At 44.0% G+C, this 24,005-nt stretch overlaps 1 protein-coding gene across 1 annotated transcript; it reads right to left on the bottom strand.

The window, feature by feature from the left end:
- Positions 1-2,077: 2,077 nt before the first annotated feature.
- LOC100145442 (uncharacterized loc100145442) lies at positions 2,078-22,955 on the bottom strand. The gene is given in 5 exon segments (NM_001126896.1): positions 2,078-4,467; positions 5,363-5,503; positions 6,630-6,779; positions 7,547-7,666; positions 22,865-22,955. Coding segments are annotated over 5 exon segments (654 nt in total). The 5' UTR covers positions 22,917-22,955; the 3' UTR covers positions 2,078-4,276.
- Positions 22,956-24,005: the final 1,050 nt, after the last annotated feature.

The raw sequence follows: 24,005 nt of genomic DNA, 5'->3' as shown, positions 1-24,005 counted from the left end.
TTAGGATGTTCTAATCTTCCAGAAAAGAATAATAGAATGATTACGGTTGGCTGGTTATGTATTTCCTATAATTATACTGCATTTCCCGGGATTATCTTCCATAATCTTCTACATTGTGTCCTCAGGGCCTTGGCTTTATATTTTATATTCCATCTGTTTATAGTCATAGGGACCAATACTGCCCGGCGGGATCGTCTAATTGCATTTAATCTTAGGACTCGTCATTGAATAAACCTGCTTTTGTTGTACATCTGCATTAGTAGATTTTGTTTCGGAAATAACGTTCACCTTTGAATTCATTTTTATTGTGATGTAAATAGTGATAGTCTGAGACAGCTTGCAATTGGTCTTATTTTATTAGTTTTTTGAGTTATTAGGCTATGTGTTCAGCAGCGCACCAGTTTGGAATTTTAGTGACTTTCTGGTTGCTAGGGTCACAATGACTCTAGCAACCAAGCATTGGTATGACTAAGACATTGTAATATGAAAAAGAAAGGCCTGAATAGAAAGATAAGTAATAAAATATAATAATAACAACAAAACTGGAGCCTCGTAGAGTAATAGTTTTTTTTGGCTTCCGGGATCAGTGACCCCCATTTCAAAACTGGAAAACGTAGGCAAATAATTCAAAAACTATAACAAATAAAAAATGAAGGCCAATTCAAAAGTTGCTAAGTATGGCTGATTCTATAAAGGTTCCCATTTAATACTTTACTATCTAGCAGTAACATTTACAATGTATTCACCCTACATTGTGTTCTTGGGTTATTATGAATTAAATTGGTACCATATTTGTCATGCCATATGTCCTGGAGGCAATATATAGGTATGGGATCCCTTATCTGGAAACCCGTTATCCAGAAAGTTCCAAATTACGGAAAGGCCATCTCCCATAGACTCCATTATAGGCAAATAATTCTGATTTTTAAAAACGATTTCCTTTATCTCTGTAATAATAAAACAGTACCTGTACTTGATCCCAACTAAGATATAATTACCCCTTATTGGGGCAGAACAGCCCTATTGGGTTTATTTCATGGTTAAATGATTCCCTTTTCTCTGTAATAATAAAACAGTACCTGTACTTGATCCCAACTAAGATATAATTACCCCTTATTGGGGCAGAACAGCCCTATTGGGTTTATTTCATGGTTAAATGATTCCCTTTTCTCTGTAATAATAAAACAGTACCTGTACTTGATCCCAACTAAGATATAATTACCCCTTATTGGGGCAGAACAGCCCTATTGGGTTTATTTCATGGTTAAATGATTCCCTTTTCTCTGTAATAATAAAACAGTACCTGTACTTGATCCCAACTAAGATATAATTATCCCTTATTGGGGCAGAACAGCCCTATTGGGTTTATTTAATGGTTAAATGATTCCCTTTTCTCTGTAATAATAAAACAGTACCTGTACTTGATCCCAACTAAGATATAATTACCCCTTATTGGGGGCAGAACAGCCCTATTGGGTTTATTTAATGGTTAAATGATTCCCTTTTCTCTGTAATAATAAAACAGTACCTGTACTTGATCCCAACTAAGATATAATTACCCCTTATTGGGGGCAGAACAGCCCTATTGGGTTTATTTAATGGTTAAATGATTCCCTTTTCTCTGTAATAATAAAACAGTACCTGTACTTGATCCCAACTAATATATAATTACCCCTTATTGGGGGCAGAACAGCCCTATTGGGTTTATTTAATGGTTAAATGATTCCTTTTTCTCTGTAATAATAAAACAGTACCTGTACTTGATCCCAACTAAGATATAATTACCCCTTATTGGGGGCAGAACAGCCCTATTGGGTTTATTTAATGGTTAAATGATTCCCTTTTCTCTGTAATAATAAAACAGTACCTGTACTTGATCCCAACTAAGATATAATTACCCCTTATTGGGGCAGAACAGCCCTATTGGGTTTATTTCATGGTTAAATGATTCCCTTTTCTCTGTAATAATAAAACAGTACCTGTACTTGATCCCAACTAAGATATAATTACCCCTTATCAGGGCCGGATTTAACTTCTCATAATCATACTTTTTACTTTAAAATGATGGCAGACAACATTGTGTGTATGGGATACGTTTATTCATTATTAGAAACAGCGTATAAGGAGACATCAGCCAATAGTATAAAAATGGCACGACCATTACAGATAGTATTCAGACATTCGTGGGTGTGGAGCCAATCAGCGAAGGTGGTGAGGATGGACAAGTACAATATGGAGGTTGTGATGGATCTCTTTACATGCTTTATTAGAAGGGATGATGAATAATATTATGGTATAACCTTTGATGGTGAGACATTTGGTTACAACTATAACAAATACTTAATATTGTGTGTTGTGTTGATGTGTTTAGGACTGTCAGATGGAACCTTAGAAGGTTCTTAATGCCTCTAGGTCTGTAGTCCCCAACTTTCTTTACTTGTAAAAAGAGTTGGGGCGCAACACAAGCATGAAAAATACTCCTGGGGTGCCAAATAAGGGCTGTGATTGGCTATTTGGTAGCCCCTATGTGGACTGGTACCCTATAGAAGGCTCTGTTTGGCACTATACTGGGTCTTTATTCAACCAAAACTTCTGGAATTCAAAAATAACTCCCTGGTTTGGGGGCACTGAGAGCAACACCCAAGGGGTTGGGGAGCAACATGTTACCCCTGAGCCACTGGTTGGGGATCACTGCTCTAGGAGAACAAACATGAAGAATGATAAATTGTAAGTGTCTACCTTTTAAAGAAGATAAATTACAGAACGGGGGAAAAGGGTTCTAGGTACTGCATACAAGGGGTTCTGTTCCAATGCCAATCATGACTTTGATCTTCCTGTTCAGTATTAGACATTCCCATCAATCTTTAAACAAATGCCTGTTGCCTGGGGTCTCTCTTCCAACATCAGTGCATTTTACAGGACACCCCAACCCTATTTGTAAATGAATGTATAATTCTTATAAGTCCACCTTTGATGGTTTTGGGTCCCCAAGCTAGAAAGCCGTATGTATTGACAAACACTTGTATAAATGTTGTATATTTCAATGCAGGGTTGAAGAAAATTGATTCTGAAGCCTGGTAAGGGTGGTGATGGTGGTGGCAAGTAGGTATCCCTGAGTTCTCCATATAGGCATCAGAAAGCAGCTAAGCCTGAACTCCATTCTTTAAGAGCAGAAGACAAAAGCACCACCCATTATTTACACTTATATATCATTTTCTATTATAGATACAATCAAGAATATAAGATAGTATATTAAGCACCTAACAAGAGATATGTACTATATTTATCCCTCCATGAAACCTTTAGAAATGTGACCATAGGCTATGAAGAACATAGACAAGGGTGTCAGTGCTTTGTTGACTAATAAATATAGATTTTAGCTAAATTGGACATGGTTATCCAAGGGAGCAAAGGGGAGCATTTTATTTTTGAAGTTGATAGACATGCCCATCAGTGCAGAAAGAGCCTAAATCTATACAAGCTTAAGCACAAACCCAGGCAAAATCAACTTGTAAAGGGTAGGAACCAATAAAACCAAATCAAAAGGAGAACAATGGGAAAGCTCTGTTAGAATCGTGCCAATGAAAAAAAGTCAGAATCATCGAGTATAGTAAAAAAATATATATGTGTATATAGAGTCAACAAGTTTTACGCAGAAAACAGGGCTTTGTAGTCAAGGCAAGTAACAGTGTTGGACCAATGAGTAGGAAAACTGGAGGCAGCTTTGTGGTTGGTCCACATCAGAGGTCACTGGTGGAACCATTTCCTGATTTAAAAGAAATGACATTCAGGTTCTCAGAAATGTCTACCAGTGCAACAACTGGCATATGGGGACGTTGGCCATCTATAGACCTGATGACAGCTTGCTCAAGTGAGGAACAAGCTAGAATGTCCATGCACAAAGTGACTGGGAGACTGTGGGCAGCCAGAAGGCAAGATGGCACTGTTGATGAACCTAGAACTCTTGAAATGTTAACTTTGCTTCATGCAGTCTGTTGTTAGTATGGCCAATCGGCCGGCTGCCGACTCTCTTCAAGAGTAAATGTCTCAGCTGACATTAAACAACAGGGGAAAGTGTGTCTGGCCATACCAGATATCTATATTTGTAGGGGTTTCCAGATGATACATTCTGGAAAATAAATTTCTGATCAAATTTCTGATCAAAACATTTGTGATGCACTAAAACGAATTTAAATCTTTATCATAAGTGTTGGTATACAGTCATATAGTGACAGGCAAGATATGTGTGAATCTAGAAACAGAACTGCCCATGGTCCTAAGACAACAGGTTCAGAAGAACAAGTCCAGATAGAGCCAGAAGGAACAGGCTCTGCTGAAGGCCAATAGCTTTACTGCACGTGACAGTGATCTTCATCTTCATCCCATCCTGATCTGTATCCAGGCTTCCAACATCACAGATCTCTTTTGTTGAACAACCTCGAATAGCCATTTTAGTGGATACCAGACCTGTGGAGAAAAAAGGCCAAGTAGGGTCATGTCTTTTCATTCCTTAGGAACCAGGTTATGACTTTGATGGGCAAGTATTACAGAAACATTGTTGGTTGGTCATGATTGAGCTGTTTAGGGGTGAGGCAATGTCCTAGCAACCAGACGTGTAAATGATATCTACTGGGGGATTACCAGATCCCAGAATTTTGCTTCTTTCCTACAATAATTTGGTCACGGAGAGGAGTCTAGAGTAAAGACTTCCCATATACTGTGACTTAAGATGTCCTAATACATTGGCTATAGGTAGGTCAAGGCCCATAAACTTTCAGATTTAAACGCACTGTTAAGGTGGCCACAGCTTGGCAGATTTCAGCTGCCGTTTTGGGTCCTTCGGACCAATTGGACCTACCCAACTGATGTCTGGCCTAAAATTGTCCAGATCTCGATTGGATAGGTTTGATTTTGCCATTGGATCAGGGACCACATTGGCTCGTTGATGCTTGGTCCGACAGCCCATACACCTGCCGTTTCAATTCGATTGAATTATCTCTATATCACCCACCATAGGTGGGCGTATTGGTAGACGATCCACTCGTTTGGTGACTTCGCACAGTGTATGGCCACCTTTACAGAGGGTGCTGCCACCCAAATTCCTAATATACTATCAACTGATTATCATAAACAGCAGCAGTAACAAAGTTACAAAGACAGTGAATTGTATGGGCTACATTCACAGCTACATGGTGCCCACAGAATAATGTCTTACCATTGGGACCAAGGTGATGACACAACTGTAAAAAATTCACATTAATGGTTTATTCCATTTGACATTAGGACACTACCATTATCCCCCTGCCTTTTAATCCCATTTTAGAACAGTTACTTGCTGTAGATACGCCTGGTTGCACCGTACCTGTTATGGAAGTGATCTGTGTGATACAACTGGTCTCTTCTCCGGTACATTCCATAGGGGTCACCGAGCTGCAGGTCTCGGAGCCAATAGCTAAGCAGCTTTCACAAACTTGCCCGTTCTTTCCAGTTTTATCGGGTGGAACTGAATAAGAGATAGAATGAGTAAAGTTGCAAGTCTAGCTGGTCTATTCCCATAATCCATTGCGGTTACAGAACGTTCAACTGATGATGTCATATAATGAAGGCTATAAAGACTGTGACCAGTATCTCTGTTTTATACTGGAGACCACATATGGGTCGCTTTGGTGATACATATATATTATCTGCCCAGAATGTCTCACCCTATCTGGCCTCTCTGTTCAGAATGTCTCACCCTATCTGGCCTCTCTGTCCAGAATGTCTCACCCTATCTGGCCTCTCTGTCCAGAATGTCTCACCCTATCTGGCCTCTCTGTCCAGAATGTCTCACCCTATCTGGCCTCTCTGTCCAGAATGTCTCACCCTATCTGGCCTCTCTGTCCAGAATGTCTCACCCTATCTGGTCTCTCTGTCCAGAATGTCTCACTGTATCTACTAGACTTGATGATCAAAAGGGAACCCGTACCCACCCCTCATGGGGAAGGCCAATGCCCACCAACCTCAGGTCAATAACTTAATGGGGCTATGGAACAGGCATTAACCAACAGGGGGAAGGTCAATACCCTCCAACCTAAGGTCAATAACTTAATGGTGCTATGGAAGAAGCATTAAGCAACATGGGGAAGGTCAATGCCCTCCAACCTCAGGTCAATAACTTAATGGTGCTATGGAACAGGCATTAACCAACATGGGGAAGGTCAATGCCCACCAACCTCAGGACAATAACTTAATGGTGCTATGGAACAGGCATTAACCAACATGGGGAAGGCCAATGGCCACCAACCTCAGGTCAATAACTTAATGGTGCTATGGAACAGGCATTAACCAACATGGGGAAGGCCAATGGCCACCAACCTCAGGACAATAACTTAATGGTGCTATGGAACAAGCATTAACCAACATGGGGAAGGCCAATGGCCACCAACCTCAGGTCAATAACTTAATGGTGCTATGGAACAGGCATTAACCAACATGGGGAAGGCCAATGCCCACCAACCTCAGGTCAATAACTTAATGGTGCTATGGAACAGGCATTAACCAACATGGGGAAGGTCCACCAACCTCAGGTCAATAACTTAATGGTGCTATGGAACAGGCATTAACCAACATGGAGAAAGGAAAAGACTTACATGAAATGGTTCCGGGATCGCAGCCATCGGTGGAACAACATGCGGAGTTGCTTTTAATCCTGCCCCCGGGCATGGTGATGCTTCCGGCTTTCCCACAACTCGTTCGACTTTCGCACTGTCTGACAAACTGCTTGCTGGTACCTGCCCCCTCTACGGAACAGTAAAGATGTTATTTGCAAAGGACTATGGGAATGTAGCAGCAGTCACATTATTGGAAAGGACAACAACAGGGGGGTATCCCCTTCTCTCATGTTGCCTAGCAACACCCACACCCCACAAGTTCTTAAATGAACATCGTAACTTTAACAGAAGGGCAAATTATTTCTGGTTATTTTGAATTCAAACACAGCCAATGTAAACTTTCTTTAAAGGGGAACTTCACCCAAAACCCAAGAATAAAGTATGCCATTCTAAGCTACTTTGGCGTATACATCCATGAAAAGAAAATGAATGTTATTTGTAAGCATAATTGCTCAGAAGTCAGTTCTCCTCCAGTTCCATTGATCAGCTGGCCGCTGCTACATGGTTTGAGCAGTCAGAACCAGCAGTGCAGAGAATATAAGCCAGATAAATACTATTTTTAATAGCCATTGCTCTAAAACCAGTGTAAATGTATAGTGAATGTATATTGAAAAGTTGCGTAGAATCTGCTGTTGGATCAGTACTGCCCCCCCCCCATCCAAATATCACTCCAGCAGCAGAGATGGGGGACGCAATATAAGGTCCAATAGCACTTACTAAAGGGAGGGGGGTATTTTTAAAGAAGATATTGGCCCCCAGTAGGTTCATTATGAGAAGGCTTCCCTGGTTGGACCTTATCGTGGCTCAGCAGGGTATAGAGATAATAATAAGCATAGCTATTTGGGGAAAATTGGTTTCTTTGGCATTAATTCATCTGGAAGATAGTCTGTACTTACGCATCATGGTCAGGGTGTAGGTTGAGGAGCAGACATAGTCCCCACTTGGACACGTCACCAAGGCCCCGGTACAGGTCTCACCTTCTTGATTCATACATTCTACGCACTGCAGGGAGGAACCTGTAAGAGACACAGGGAGGGAACGTTAGTCTGGAGGGAAATAAACTCACATCATGAGAAATATGAGAAATATGAGAGTATATGAGTGCATTTAAACTCAAAGCCAAAGCCTGTTCTTCTCCTCTTTGCCAGAGCTGCACGCATTGCAGGGTGCCCATAGGTACAGGGTGCCCATAGGTACAGGGTGCCCATAGGTACAGAGTGCCCATAGGTACAGGGTGCCCATAGGTACAGGGTGCCCATAGGTACAGAGTGCCCATAGGTACAGGGTGCCCATAGGTACAGAGTGTCCATAGGTACAGGGTGCCCATAGGTACAGAGTGCCCATAGGTACAGGGTGCCCATAGGTACAGGGTGCCCATAGGTACAGGGTGCCCATAGGTACAGAGTGCTCATAGGTAGAGGGTGCCCATAGGTACAGAGTGCTCATAGGTAGAGGGTGCCCATAGGTACAGGGTGCCCATAGGTAGAGTTTGTAGATTGTAAGCTCTTTTGGGCAGGGCCCTCTTCACCTCTTGTATCGGTTACTGATTGCTTTATATGTTACTCTGTATGCCCAATGTATGTAACCCACTTATTGTACAGCGCTGCGGGATATGTTGGCGCTTTATAAATAAATGTTAATGTAATGTAATAATGTAATGTAGAGGGTGTCCATTGGTACAGGGTGCCCATAGGTACAGGGTGTCCATTGGTACAGGGTGCCCATAGGTACAGGGTGTCCATTGGTATAGGGTGCCCATAGGTACAGGGTGTCCATTGGTACAGGGTGCCCATAGGTACAGGGTGTCCATTGGTACAGGGTGCCCATAGGTACAGGGTGCCCATAGGTACAGAGTGCTCATAGGTACAGGGTGCCCATAGGTACAGGGTGCTCATAGGTACAGGGTGCCCATAGGTACAGGGTGCTCATAGGTACAGGGTGCCCAGTTACTGGCTCCTTGGATAGGGTACAAGACAACACAGGGCATTGCCATGATACTGATATCACTATGGCCTCCCTAGCATGTGATGCACCATGACGGAACTTTCCTATCCCCCTTCAGTTACCCAAACACAGGGGTGAAGTTGCCAGCACACATTTGATCCTCATTGGCTGACAGCTCACCCATGTATAACTAGGCACATCCTACAATACTATTGTGGGTGGTGTGGGCCGGGAAACGGGTGGAGTGGGCCGGAAAACAGGGGTGGAGTGGGCCGGAAATCGGGTGGAGTGGGCCGGAAAACGGGTGGAGTGGGCCGGGAAACGGGTGGAGTGGGCCGGAAATCGGGTGGAGTGGGCCGGGAAACGGGTGGAGTGGGCTGGGAAATGGGTGGAATGGGCTGGGAAACGGTTGGTGTGGGCTGGGAAACGGTTGGTGTGGGCCGGGAAAGGGGTGGTGTGGGCCGGGAAAGGGGTGGAGTGGGCCGGGAAACGGTTGGTGTGGGCCGGGAGAGGGGTAGAGTGGGCTGGAAAACGATTGGTGTGGGCCGGGAAACGGTTGGTGTGGGCCAGGAAACTGTTGGTGTGGGCCAGGAAACGGGTGGAGTGGGCCCGGGAAACGGGTGGAGTGGGCCGGAAAACGATTGGTGTGGGCCGGGAAACGGGTGGAGTGGGCCGGAAAACGATTGGTGTGGGCCGGGAAATGGGTGGAGTGGGCCGGAAAACGATTGGTGTGGGCCCGGGAAACGGGTGGAGTGGGCCGGAAAACGATTGGTGTGGGCTGGGAAACGGGTGGAGTGGGCCGGAAAACGATTGGTGTGGGCCGGGGAAATGGGTGGAGTGGGCCGGAAAACGATTGGTGTGGGCCGGGAAATGGCTGGTGTGGGCCTGGGAAACGGGTGGAGTGGGCCGGAAAACGATTGGTGTGGGCCGGGAAACGGGTGGAGTGGGCCGGAAAACGATTGGTGTGGGCCGGGAAACGGGTGGAGTGGGCTGGAAAACGATTGGTGTGGGCCCGGGAAACGGGTGGTGTGGGCCGGAAAACGATTGGTGTGGGCCGGGGAAATGGGTGGAGTGGGCCGGAAAACGATTGGTGTGGGCCGGGGAAATGGGTGGAGTGGGCCGGAAAACGATTGGTGTGGGCCGGGGAAATGGGTGGAGTGGGCCGGAAAACGATTGGTGTGGGCCAGGAAACGGTTGGTGTGGGCCGGGAAATGGCTGGTGTGGGCCCGGGAAACGGGTGGAGTGGGCCGGAAAACGATTGGTGTGGGCCGGGAAATGGCTGGTGTGGGCCCGGGAAACGGGTGGAGTGGGCCGGAAAACGATTGGTGTGGGCCAGGAAACGGTTGGTGTGGGCCGGGAAAGGGGTGGAGTGGACTTGGAAATTAATGGGCATAGGTGGGACGATCCTTATAACGGGGAATATGGCAGTGGAGAGGGCTAGGGAAGGGAGGAATTGCCTTGCTGGTAAGTTTGTAATTGCGGCCCTGGCTCCAGGTGGGGATTTACTGGCAGGGCATATACTGTCAGGGTGGCAACCCTAGTTCCAGCCCTGTATAAAGCCTGAATCCCCTCTGTGGGGCCCTTAGTGACATGCTGATAGGGGCCCTAGAGCAACATTTGCTTGGGAGCCTTTAGTTAGGTCACTGTCAGTTAGGGCCACACTGGATAACTAAGGGGGAATTAGACATTAGTGCTGTAGCTTAACTATTAACATTAGTTTAATGGAGTCAGTCAAGCAAAAGGAACTGTGTGTTGGTTTCCATGGTTACTGCACTGGAGCACTGATAATAATGAGGCCTGGGATCTCTAGTGTAACGGACTCCAAGTGTCTCTAGGCTTTGTGCTGATATTATCTACTCGCAAATGCCGAGCGGCTCAGGATTCTGCCAAGTATAAAAACGGCTAATATCTTGAAAACTAGAAAAAAAAACTCAACATTAACAGTATGTGCAAAAACAACTCAGTGTGGAATTCAGATACCCTTTACTTCATATCATAAACACATATCATTCATTAGTGACTGGTCAGGCTACTTAAGAATCAATAAATTACAAATACAATAAAAATAGACATGAAAAAAAAAACAATTAAAAAAAATTCATAAATAAATCAGAAAGAATTGAATAAAGTGCACTGTGACAAAAAACTGATATTGTAGAGATCTCGCAGTACCCAGTTGTAGTTCAGCAACCTCCTCCTTATGCAATGAGATAATGTGCAGGTACCATATGTTGGATTGTATTACTCTCTGTCTCTCTCTTAGTAGCCATAACCAGGGTTGGACTGGGCCGCCGGGACACCGGGGAAAAATCCCGGTGGGCCCCAGCCCTAGTGGACCCCAGTGGCCCAGTCCAACACGTGCTGGCGCTCCCCCTGCCTGACCATTTGGGTGGGGGGGTTAGGGCGGCCCCTGGAGGGGGGGAGATTAGGGGACACAGCTGACGGGGGCACCTGCAGGGCCCCTGGGGCTGCACCCCCCCAGTCCGACCCTGGCCATAACTGGACATTTTTGGTGGCTTATCAATAGTAATATGGCTGGTATCTCTAGTAGACAAGGACCAGGCAATGGTAACTCTTAAGGCCCCCATACACAGGCCGATTGTAGCTGCCGATATGGGTCCCTTGGACCGACTCGGCAGCTTGTCTGCCCGTGTAGGGGCAGAAACGAGCAGACTGGCCGACCGATATCTGGCCAGATATCGATCGGCCAGGTTAAAAGATTCAGTCGGATCGTTGTTGGGGGCATCGCCTCGTTGTTGGGGTCCCCGAACCGACTGCCCCATTGCCGCCTACATAATCCGGGGCCAAACGATCGGATTATTATTTTTTTTAACTTCAGGCTCCCCGATATCGCCCACCCGTAGGGGGGGATATCGGGGGAAGATCCGCTCGCTTAGCGGATCTTACCTTGTATGGGGACCTTTACTCCTAGTTCATTGCAGACAGCAGTATCGTTGGACAAAGCACTACAATGGTTTTTACAAAGAGCCAGGGACTATGCTTACAGTTATACACAAAGGGCAAGTAGCAGACCTAGCTAGTACTATAATTAGGCACGGTTCAGAAGCAGGGCCGCCATTCATTGGCCAAAGGTTCTTGTGGTTTTCCTCTGGTCTCTTGACCTTATATAGATGGTTTAGCTGCCATTATTCCCACTTTCCTTCCGTCGCCATTAAGATATGTGTGGCGAATGCAGATAAGCAAAGATAAACATGTGAGAGCATAAAGAACTTTCTTCCCAGACTGACCGCTTACAGGAAGGAGTTCCCAGATCCTGCCCTAATGGCCATTTGGCTCCATAACCCTGATCCCATGTGACCTCCTGTACATGGAAATCCTGTTTGTAGCATCATTAGGGTAAAGACACACAGAGCTACTAGTTGCAGCTACTTTTTCATAGCTACTAAATGCCAGGAAATCCCCTGCCATAGACAATACTGAGAATTGCCTCTGCTAAAACCCACATAGGGACAATTATCAGTAAATGCTCAGCATTGTCTGTTTTAGTAGCTGCTACTAGTAGCTCCGTGTGTCTCCACCCTTAGGGAGGAGGAAGACTGGGCATGGGGGTCAGGAACGCAATATTACAGTTGATTATTCTTACTGCTTGACTATCTCCATGTTCTCTAACCTGACCCGTGTAACGTGGGCTACACAGCCGGTCTTCTGGATATTCGGGCAGTTGGGTCACACACGTTGTTGGCCAAATCGCAGATTGCTATAGACTAGGTCCAGCACTGATTGCTCAGAACCACAGGTGGAAGTGCAGACTAGTTATAAGGGGGTCAGAAATGTTATATCCCGGACCTGACCCTAACCTGCTACTTTCCACCCCAGCCCCGAAGTCCTCTTCTAGTTTATAACCCACTCCTGACCTGAGTCCCCTTTAATGTATGGAATCAACCATCAAAGGGGAGGGGTCATCACTATTACATCATCAAACAAGAGGGGTCCTGTTTGAAGCCTGACCTCTGAACCCTAACCTGCTACTTTCCACCCCAGCCCCGAAGTCCTCTTCTAGTTTATATAACCCACTTCTGACCTCCCCTTTAATGGATAGGATCAACCATCATAGGGGAGGGGTCATCACTATTACATCATCAAACAAGATAGGTCCTGCTTGAAGTTTGACCGGCCACCCCTCTGAACCCTAACCTGCTACTTCCAAACCCAGCCCCGAAGTCCTCTTCTAGTTTATAACCCACTCCTGACCTGAGTCCCCTTGCATGGATAGGGTCAACCATCATAGGGGAGGGGTCATAACTATTACATCATCAAACAAGAGGGGTCCTGCTTGAAGTTTGATCGGCCACCCCTCTGAACCCTAACCTGCTACTTCCCAACCCAGCCTGAAGTCCTCTTCTAGTTTATAACCCACTCCTGACCTGAGTCCCCTTGCATGGATAGGGTCAACCATCATAGGGGAGGGGTCATCACTATTACATCATCAAACAAGAGGGGTCCTGCTTGAAGCCTGACCTCTGAACCCACACCTGGGACTTACCTTCTTGGCCAAATGCCACCCATTCTGCGAGTTCAGTGGGTTTCAGGTCGGCCGGGTCATCACTAGTGCATACCAACCTGTGACCTCATTGGTCAGGTCAATTTTTCATATTGGCCAATAAATTTGAGGGGTCTACCCACGAACAGCTGAGGACAGAATCTGATTGGAAGAGTTTGCAGCATTGCTGCAAACCATAGCAGAACTTCTAAGGGCTTCCATGTCAACCTATAACTGTTGTACAAGCCGGCAGCTACAGCAGCCCTATAATATATCAACACAGTAACATGTATAATATATAATATTTTTCTGTATTATTGTTTCTAAGTCAGCAATTCTATTTCTACTAATATTTAGGGAACACTTTTAGACTATTTGTTGCAATTTTTCACCTTCAGCTCTGGGGGGGTCCCAGTTATAAATGGGGCCCTTGGCTTTCTAATGGGAAAGCATATCCAGAAGTGCAGGTCGGCATTAGCTTACAGAGCTCGTTAGAGGTTACTTTTCCCAGCCAAGGGCAAGGGTGGGGGAGGGTGCCCTATGGGGGGGGGGGGGGGGGCAGCAGTAAATCTCAGCATTCCTGTTAGTCTTAATGACTTGGGAAAGAAGCATGAGCCATAAACAAGCACCAAATTGCAGGAACCCCCCCAGCAACTCCCACCCCATTGCATTCCTCATTGCCGGGGCGGAATCCCCTATTAAACAATGTATTTATCAAGACAAATGTTGGGGCAAAGCGATTGCACCGGATTGATTTATGCAGAGCATTTCACCGACTCCCTATGGAATGTGCTGCTGGGAAAGACAAAAGCAATGATTTTGCTGCAGAGAATCAATACAATGGGGCAGGTCTGGGCAGAATACAGTGTAGGAATGCAGGGGGGGCTGCAAATTTACTAAGCCCCCACTATATACTGTATTTGTATGTGTTTAACGCTGCCGTGTTGCAGCCAAGGAAAGGTTTCATCTAACGACATATTTTAAAAGTACATTGGCTTTACTTGTTCCGATTCGGCATTATCCATCCTACTCGGGGCACTCGGGGCACTCGGGGAAGGGGGGGGGGGGCTAGGGCAGAAGTGGCATGTACCTAAGGCAAGTAATAATGGACACATTTAGCAATTCCAATATGGGATATCTCAGCTGCACCTGTACCCACCCTAGTCTTCCCCTGCACCTCCTACATCACCCAGCGCCTCTATATGGCCCCCCTGTGTCACTACATCATATGGTCCCCTCTGGCTAATGCCAGACTAAGATGCTATAGATAGATACTGTTTATTAGGCCTGTGGGGGGCTTTTGGGGCCTTTGTGTATTAAAATGCCAGGGCACTGCAGAGCATTGCACAGAAACTCAGGAACTCTGTAGCACCCAGTTCTCCTGCAGAGCATTGCACAGACACTCAGGAACTCTGTAGCACCCAGTTCTCCTGCAGAGCATTGCACAGACAACCCGGAACTTTGTAGCACCCAGTTCTCCTGCAGAGCATTGCACAGACACTCAGGAACTCTGTAGCACCCAGTTCTCCTGCAGAGCATTGCACAGACACTCAGGAACTCTGTAGCACCCAGTACTCCTGCAGAGCATTGCACAGACAACCCGGAACTTTGTAGCACCCAGTTCTTCTGCAGAGCATTGCACAGACAACCCGGAACTCTGTATCTCAGCACCCAGTTCTCCTGCAGAGCGTTGCGCAGACACTCAGGAACTCTGTAGCACCCAGTTCTCCTGCAGAGCATTGCACAGACAACCCGGAACTCTGTAGCACCCAGTTCTCCTGCAGAGCATTGCACAGACAACCCGGAACTCTGTAGCACCCAGTTCTCCTGCAGAGCATTGCACAGACAACCCGGAACTCTGTATCTCAGCACCCAGTTCTCCTGCAGAGCATTGCACAGACACTCAGGAACTCTGTAGCACCCAGTTCTCCTGCAGAGCATTGCACAAACACTCAGGAACACTGTAGCTCAGCACCCAGTTCTCCTGCAGAGCATTGCACAGACAACCCGGAACTCTGTATCTCAGCACCCAGTTCTCCTGCAGAGCATTGCACAGACACTCAGGAACTCTGTAGCACCCAGTTCTCCTGCAGAGCATTGCACAGACACTCAGGAACTCTGTAGCTCCCAGTTCTCCTGCAGAGCATTGCACAGACACCCAGGAACTCTGTAGCTCAGCACCCAGTTCTCCTGCAGAGCATTGCACAGACACTCAGGAACTCTGTAGCACCCAGGTCTCCTGCAGAGCATTGCACAGACACTCAGGAACTCTGTAGCACCCAGTTCTCCTGCAGAGCATTGCACAGACAACCCGGAACTCTGTAGCACCCAGTTCTCCTGCAGAGCATTGCACAGACAACCCGGAACTCTGTATCTCAGCACCCAGTTCTCCTGCAGAGCATTGCACAGACACTCAGGAACTCTGTAGCACCCAGTTCTCCTGCAGAGCATTGCACAAACACTCAGGAACACTGTAGCTCAGCACCCAGTTCTCCTGCAGAGCATTGCACAGACACTCAGGAACTCTGTAGCTCCCAGTTCTCCTGCAGAGCATTGCACAGACACCCAGGAACTCTGTAGCTCAGCACCCAGTTCTCCTGCAGAGCATTGCACAGACACTCAGGAACTCTGTAGCACCCAGTTCTCCTGCAGAGCATTGCACAGACACTCAGGAACTCTGTAGCAACCAGTTCTCCTGCAGAGCATTGCACAGACACTCAGGAACTCTGTAGCACCCAGTTCTCCTGCAGAGCATTGCACAGACACTCAGGAACTCTGTAGCACTCAGTTCTCCTGCAGAGCATTGCACAGACACTCAGGAACTCTGTAGCACCCAGTTCTCCTGCAGAGCATTGCACAGACACTCAGGAACTCTGTAGCACTCAGTTCTCCTGCAGAGCATTGCACAGACACTCAGAAACTCTTAAGCTCAGCACCCAGTTCTCCTGCAGAGCATTGCACAGACACTCAGGAACTCTTAAGCTCAGCACCCAGTTCTCCTGCAGAGCATTGCACAGACACCCAGGAACTCTGTAGCACCCAGTTCTCCTGCAGAGCATTGCACAGACACTCAGGAACTCTGTAGCACTCAGTTCTCCTGCAGAGCATTGCACAGACACTCAGGAACTCTGTAGCACTCAGTTCTCCTGCAGAGCATTGCACAGACACTCAGGAACTCTGTAGCACTCAGTTCTCCTGCAGAGCATTGCACAGACACTCAGGAACTCTGTAGCACTCAGTTCTCCTGCAGAGCATTGCACAGACACTCAGGAACTCTGTAGCACCCAGTTCTCCTGCAGAGCATTGCACAGACACTCAGGAACTCTGTAGCACTCAGTTCTCCTGCAGAGCATTGCACAGACACTCAGGAACTCTGTAGCACCCAGTTCTCCTGCAGAGCATTGCACAGACACTCAGGAACTCTGTAGCACTCAGTTCTCCTGCAGAGCATTGCACAGACACTCAGGAACTCTGTAGCACCCAGTTCTCCTGCAGAGCATTGCACAGACACTCAGGAACTCTTAAGCTCAGCACCCAGTTCTCCTGCAGAGCATTGCACAGACTTCTCAGTGGCCCACTGAATAGAATAGATGTGAGTACTCAGTTCTCTGTTTAATACAGATTAGTAAATGCTGTTGATTGTAGAGGTAAGTACACCTTCTTAGAGGAGGGGGAGATGTTGAATAAAATAAAACCTAAGGATTAAATAAATTATTGGGGCAACAGGAAGGGGTCAAAAAATCTTTTACTTTGCCATAAAGTAATCTTTTGACTAAAACCCAAGCTTTCCTGTATTCAATCACCATGGGTACCTACTCCCTTCCTCCCTGCCTACATTGTATATGTGCCCCCCCTGGGAGACAGTAAGGATGGGTGTGTTATGTGTAAGCTACAGAAGGAGCTTGGGGGCCTCCTAAAGGAAGGAGGGAGGGGGGGCTAAAGCTTTGTGTTCTTTTTTTACCATGAGAGTTGGTGAGTGAGGAGCAGATTTGGTTCAGTCCTTGGAATTCCACTTTCCAGAATCGACATGAGGGAATTGTGCCCTGGGATTTCCTGCTGAGACATGTGCGTGGCCATTGCACGAAGCGCTGACGGAAAAGGATTTTTATCCTTTATAACCCATGCGTGGGGGCTAGATTGTTATATGGAGAATAGATATCACACAAAGAAGTCAGTGTAGCCCACATCTGGGGGTTACTCGTATCAACTTGCCCTACTGTCCCCATCCTGAGCTGAACCCTTTACAGCTGGGCCATTATCCCAGGGGCACCCATACTAACATACGTGCTAGCCCGGTGATTCTGTGCTTAGCATTGCTGCCCTGTAGTACTGGTCTCATAGGTTCAAATCCAGCCAGGGCAGCATCCCCATTTACTGATGACATTGTGCAAGGCTGCCCTGTCTTTACTGCCTGCCATAGAAGTACAGGTATGGAATCCCTTATCCGGAAACCTGTTATACAGAAACTTCCAAATTACGAAAAGGCCATCTCCCATAGACTCCATTATAAGCAATAATTCTAATTTTTAAAAATAATTTCCTTGTCTCTGTTATAATAAAACAGTACCTGTACTTGATCCCAACTAAGATATAATTACCCCTTATTGGGGGCAGAACAGCCCTATTGGGTTTATTTAATGGTTAAATGATTCCCTTTTCTCTGTAATAATAAAACAGTACCTGTACTTGATCCCAACTAAGATATAATTACCCCTTATTGGGGCAGAACAGCCCTATTGGGTTTATTTCATGGTTAAATGATTCCCTTTTCTCTATAATAATAAAACAGTACCTGTACTTGATCCCAACTAAGATATAATTACCCCTTATTGGGGCAGAACAGCCCTATTGGGTTTATTTAATGGTTAAATGATTCCCTTTTCTCTGTAATAATAAAACAGTACCTGTACTTGATCCCAACTAAGATATAATTACCCCTTATTGGGGCAGAACAGCCCTATTGGGTTTATTTCATGGTTAAATGATTCCCCTTTCTCTGTAATAATAAAACAGTACCTGTACTTGATCCCAACTAAGATATAATTACCCCTTTTTGGGGGCAGAACAGCCCTATTGGGTTTATTTAATGGTTAAATGATTCCCTTTTCTCTGTAATAATAAAACAGTACCTGTACTTGATCCCAACTAAGATATAATTACCCCTTATTGGGGGCAGAACAGCCCTATTGGGTTTATTTAATGGTTAAATGATTCCCTTTTCTCTGTAATAATAAAACAGTACCTGTACTTGATCCCAACTAAGATATAATTACCCCTTATTGGGGCAGAACAGCCCTATTGGGTTTATTTAATGGTTAAATGATTCCCTTTTCTCTGTAATAATAAAACAGTACCTGTACTTGATCCCAACTAAGATATAATTACCCCTTATTGGGGCAGAACAGCCCTATTGGGTTTATTTCATGGTTAAATGATTCCCTTTTCTCTGTAATAATAAAACAGTACCTGTACTTGATCCCAACTAAGGTATCAGTGCTATATCAGGGTCAGAACTAGGGGCCGGCAGAAGAGGCATGTATACATACATACATACATACATCCATACATACATACATACATCCATACATCCATACATACATACATACATACGTGCCTAGGGCAAAACAGCAGGAAGGCACTAGGCACATACTTTTTCTTTCTGTCTACCCTTAATCCCCCCCCCACTGCCATGGATCACTTGGCTCCTTCCCCTGCCCCCCTGTGTTATCATTACACATGTAGGGGAGGGGGCAACGTGGCCAGCCAGATTGCCTAGGGCACCCAGCCGCTTGGCCTGCTCTGCGCTACATCAACTCTGTTGTCATAACATTTTAACACAAGTGAGTTTGATTCAAGCTCTTTGACCAATTTACTTCTTGGGGGGGTCAGATAAGGCTACTAAGCCAAATCCATTCCATCACTTACATTCCATGGCTGGTATATCTGTATGTACTTCATTTGTACTCAGCACATTCCTGCTGCTTCACTCACACCGGAGGCCCAAGTACGAAGGGGTTGGGTGACCTTCTGGTCCCTGAACTGTTAATCATTCCAGCTGCCAACTAAGTATAGTCTGCCAGCCAACTGTTTTTCTAAGAATGTGCAGGTCTGGGAAATACACTTACCAATAAGTAAGCCAACACCAATTAAGGCCCAAAGTGTCATTTGGTTGGCAGACCCATTGGCTTCCATCTCTGACGCAAGATTCACCAAATTTCGCTTAGATTGTAAGCTCTATGGGGCAGGGACCTCCTTCCTATTGTGTCTCATACTACATGGCACTTACTCCCTGTGTATTTATACTTATTTATTGTATTTATTATAACACTTGCCCTCCCTGTGTGTAATTGTGTATATTGTAAGATTGTACAGCGTTGCGTACCCTTGTGGCACTTTATAAATAAAGTTATACATACATACACACATACATATATACACACATACATACATACTGTACATACATACATACATATATACACACATACATACATACTGTACATATATACACACATACATACATACATACATACACACATACATACATACATACATATATACACACATACATACATACTGTACATACATACATATATACACACATACATACATATATACATACATACACACATACATACATACATACATACATATATACACACATACATACATACATACATACATACATACATATACACACATACATACATACTGTACATACATACACACATACATACATACATACATACATACACACATACATACATACATATATACACACATACATACATACTGTACATACATACATATATACACACATACATACATATATACATACATACACACATACATACATACATACATACATATATACACACATACATACATACATACATACATACATACATACATATATACACACATACATACATACATATATACACACATACATACATACATACATACATACATACACACATACATACATACATACATATATACACACATACATACATATATACATACATACACACATACATACATACATATATACACACATACATACATACATACATACATACATACATACATACATACATATATACACACATACATACATACATTTGGCTTTTGGGGTCAAATAAGCCCACTGGAGAATTATATCCCTTGCTGCTATGAGCTGGAAGATGACTCTTTAATTGGCTTTGTGGGTCCGACAGTTCAGTTCTGGCTGTTTAAACAGTGCAACCTGCTCTTTGCCTTCTATTTCCAACTGCTGATTCTCTATAAATTGTATTGTGTAACCCCCCTCTCTGGTCAAAATACACTTTAGGGATTTTCAACCTGTACCATTGATTGGTGCCAATTGGAGTACAAAAAGTAATAGTGCTGGTAAAGGTGGCATGTAGTACAGGTATAGGACCTGTTATCCAGAATGCTTGGGACCTAGGGTATTCCAGATAAAGGGTCTTTCCGTAATTTGGATCTTTATACCTTAAGTCTACTAAGAAATCAATAAAATATTGATTAAACCCAATAGGGCTGTTCTGCCCCCAATAAGGGGTAATTATATCTTAGTTGGGATCAAGTACAGGTACTGTTTTATTATTACAGAGAAAAAGGGAATCATTTAACCATGAAATAAACCCAATAGGGCTGTTCTGCCCCAATAAGGGGTAATTATATCTTAGTTGGGATCAAGTACAGGTACTGTTTTATTATTACAGAGAAAAGGGAATCATTTAACCATGAAATAAACCCAATAGGGCTGTTCTGCCCCAATAAGGGGTAATTATATCTTAGTTGGGATCAAGTACAGGTACTGTTTTATTATTACAGAGAAAAGGGAATCATTTAACCATTAAATAAACCCAATAGGGCTGTTCTGCCCCCAATAAGGGGTAATTATATCTTAGTTGGGATCAAGTACAGGTACTGTTTTATTATTACAGAGAAAAGGGAATCATTTAACCATGAAATAAACCCAATAGGGCTGTTCTGCCCCAATAAGGGGTAATTATATCTTAGTTGGGATCAAGTACAGGTACTGTTTTATTATTACAGAGAAAAGGGAATCATTTAACCATGAAATAAACCCAATAGGGCTGTTCTGCCCCAATAAGGGGTAATTATATCTTAGTTGGGATCAAGTACAGGTACTGTTTTATTATTACAGAGAAAAGGGAATCATTTAACCATGAAATAAACCCAATAGGGCTGTTCTGCCCCCAATAAGGGGTAATTATATCTTAGTTGGGATCAAGTACAGGTACTGTTTTATTATTACAGAGAAAAGGAAATCATTTAACCATGAAATAAACCCAATAGGGCTGTTCTGCCCCAATAAGGGGTAATTATATCTTAGTTGGGATCAAGTACAGGTACTGTTTTATTATTACAGAGAAAAGGGAATCATTTAACCATGAAATAAACCCAATAGGGCTGTTCTGCCCCAATAAGGGGTAATTATATCTTAGTTGGGATCAAGTACAGGTACTGTTTTATTATTACAGAGAAAAGGGAATCATTTAACCATGAAATAAACCCAATAGGGCTGTTCTGCCCCCAATAAGGGGTAATTATATCTTAGTTGGGATCAAGTACAGGTACTGTTTTATTATTACAGAGAAAAGGGAATCATTTAACCATGAAATAAACCCAATAGGGCTGTTCTGCCCCCAATAAGGGGTAATTATATCTTAGTTGGGATCAAATACAAAGCACTGTTTTATTTTTACAGAGAAAAAGGAAATCAATTTTAAAAATCTGAATTATTTGATTAAAAATGGGGTCTATGGGAGACAGGCTTTCCATAATTCAGAGCTTTCTAGATATTGGGTTTCCGGATAAGGGATCCCATACCTGTATGATATAGAGAGACCTGTATCCACCCTAAACTTGCCAGTCTATTGGCACCACTAATCTCCAACCTGTCTGTTTAGTTTGGATAAAAGCAGTATAAAATAGACTATAAAGGGATGAGGGGTAGTTCACTTTACAAACAACAAGTATAATCTTAATTCTCAGCACATTTTCAGTCATTAAGTCTCCAACAAATACAGCTATGTTTTTTTCCAAACATCTGTCCGTGTATTAAAGCTGAGAGCCGTATTGCCCCACGGAGCTGTGCGGAGTGACGGACGTGGAGGTTGAATTCTGCTCTCCCTGAGCCCAAGGACCTGTGTATTTATATTAATCAGATTTCTGCAGGCTATTAAACAGCCTAAAAAGCTCCAACATATTGCATAGAGCTGTACAATAACAGCGGGGCATATGCAGCAACATATACACATTGGATACAATGATATTATTATTATCATTTAAAGCACCAACATATTCCGCAGCGCTGTACAATAAGTGGGTTACATACATTGGACATACAGAGTAACATATAAAGCAATCAATAACCGATACAAGAGGTGAAGAGAGCCCTGCCCAAAAGAGCTTACAATCTTAATACAAAGGGTATTTGTGTGTGTGTGTGATTGTTTACACACAATTTATAGCACAATCTCCAGTTCACAAGGGTTTTGAAAATCCAATAAACTGACCCAAATGAAGGCAATTATATATATATATATATGTATATATATATATAAAAATCCATTGTATCAAAGTGTATTGTATCAGTGCCACTTGATGCAAATATTCAGCTGAATGAATTTGCCCCATCAGGGAGAGTCAGTTATTAGGCGAGGGGCAGTTATAGTGACTGTTACTATAGATATATATATATATATTTTTAAAGAGACAGTACATGAAAAGCACTTACCTCTGGCTATGATGGAAGAGAGGAGACAGCTGAACAGTAGAATGGCCCCCATAATTCCTGGATCCCTGGATCCCTAGAAGTGAAGCAGAAGTAGAGCAGCTGTGCAGTGACCTCTCCCTTGCGCTTTGCTTCTTTCTTAGGGGCGTTGGCTTATCATTGTGCATGGGTGGGTGGGAGGGAAAGGGGTCAGGGGCAGGGAACAGTAGAAAGGAACTGAAGCCTTTAGCCTGCATTGGTTGGGAGGCTCTCTGTAGGGCTCCAGTGCTAATGCCATTCACTATGTAGCACAGCAGTGGGGTTAATTACACAGGGAATACTATATCCCTGTACATGCTCCCTAAGAAATAGAGGAAAAGGCTAAACAGGAAGCCTATGGGCTCTATCTAAAGGGGATACAAAATGTTATATTATATATTCAACCTTGCCAATAATATCTAACAGTTCGTACAGGTATAGGACCCATTATCCAGAATGCTCGGGACCAAGGATATTCCAGATAAGGGGTCTTTCTGTAATTTGGATCTTCATACCTTAAGTCTACTAAAAAAAACAATAAAACATTAATTAAACCCAATAGGACTGTTCTGCCCCCAATAAGGGGTAATTATATCTTAGTTGGGATCAAGTACAGGTACTGTTTTATTATTACAGAGAAAAGGGAATCATTTAACCATGAAATAAACCCAATAGGGCTGTTCTGCCCCAATAAGGGGTAATTATATCTTAGTTGGGATCAAGTACAGGTACTGTTTTATTATTACAGAGAAAAGGGAATCATTTAACCATTAAATAAACCCAATAGGGCTGTTCTGCCCCCAATAAGGGGTAATTATATCTTAGTTGGGATCAAGTACAGGTACTGTTTTATTATTACAGAGAAAAGGGAATCATTTAACCATGAAATAAACCCAATAGGGCTGTTCTGCCCCAATAAGGGGTAATTATATCTTAGTTGGGATCAAGTACAGGTACTGTTTTATTATTACAGAGAAAAGGGAATCATTTAACCATTAAATAAACCCAATAGGGCTGTTCTGCCCCAATAAGGGGTAATTATATCTTAGTTGGGATCAAGTACAGGTACTGTTTTATTATTACAGAGAAAAGGGAATCATTTAACCATTAAATAAACCCAATAGGG

This window comes from Xenopus tropicalis, chromosome 7 (genome assembly GCF_000004195.4).
Source record: "Xenopus tropicalis strain Nigerian chromosome 7, UCB_Xtro_10.0, whole genome shotgun sequence".
Lineage (NCBI taxonomy): Eukaryota > Metazoa > Chordata > Amphibia > Anura > Pipidae > Xenopus > Xenopus tropicalis.
Note: the sequence above shows the minus strand (reverse complement) of the source record. Positions and strands in the feature narration are given on the sequence as shown.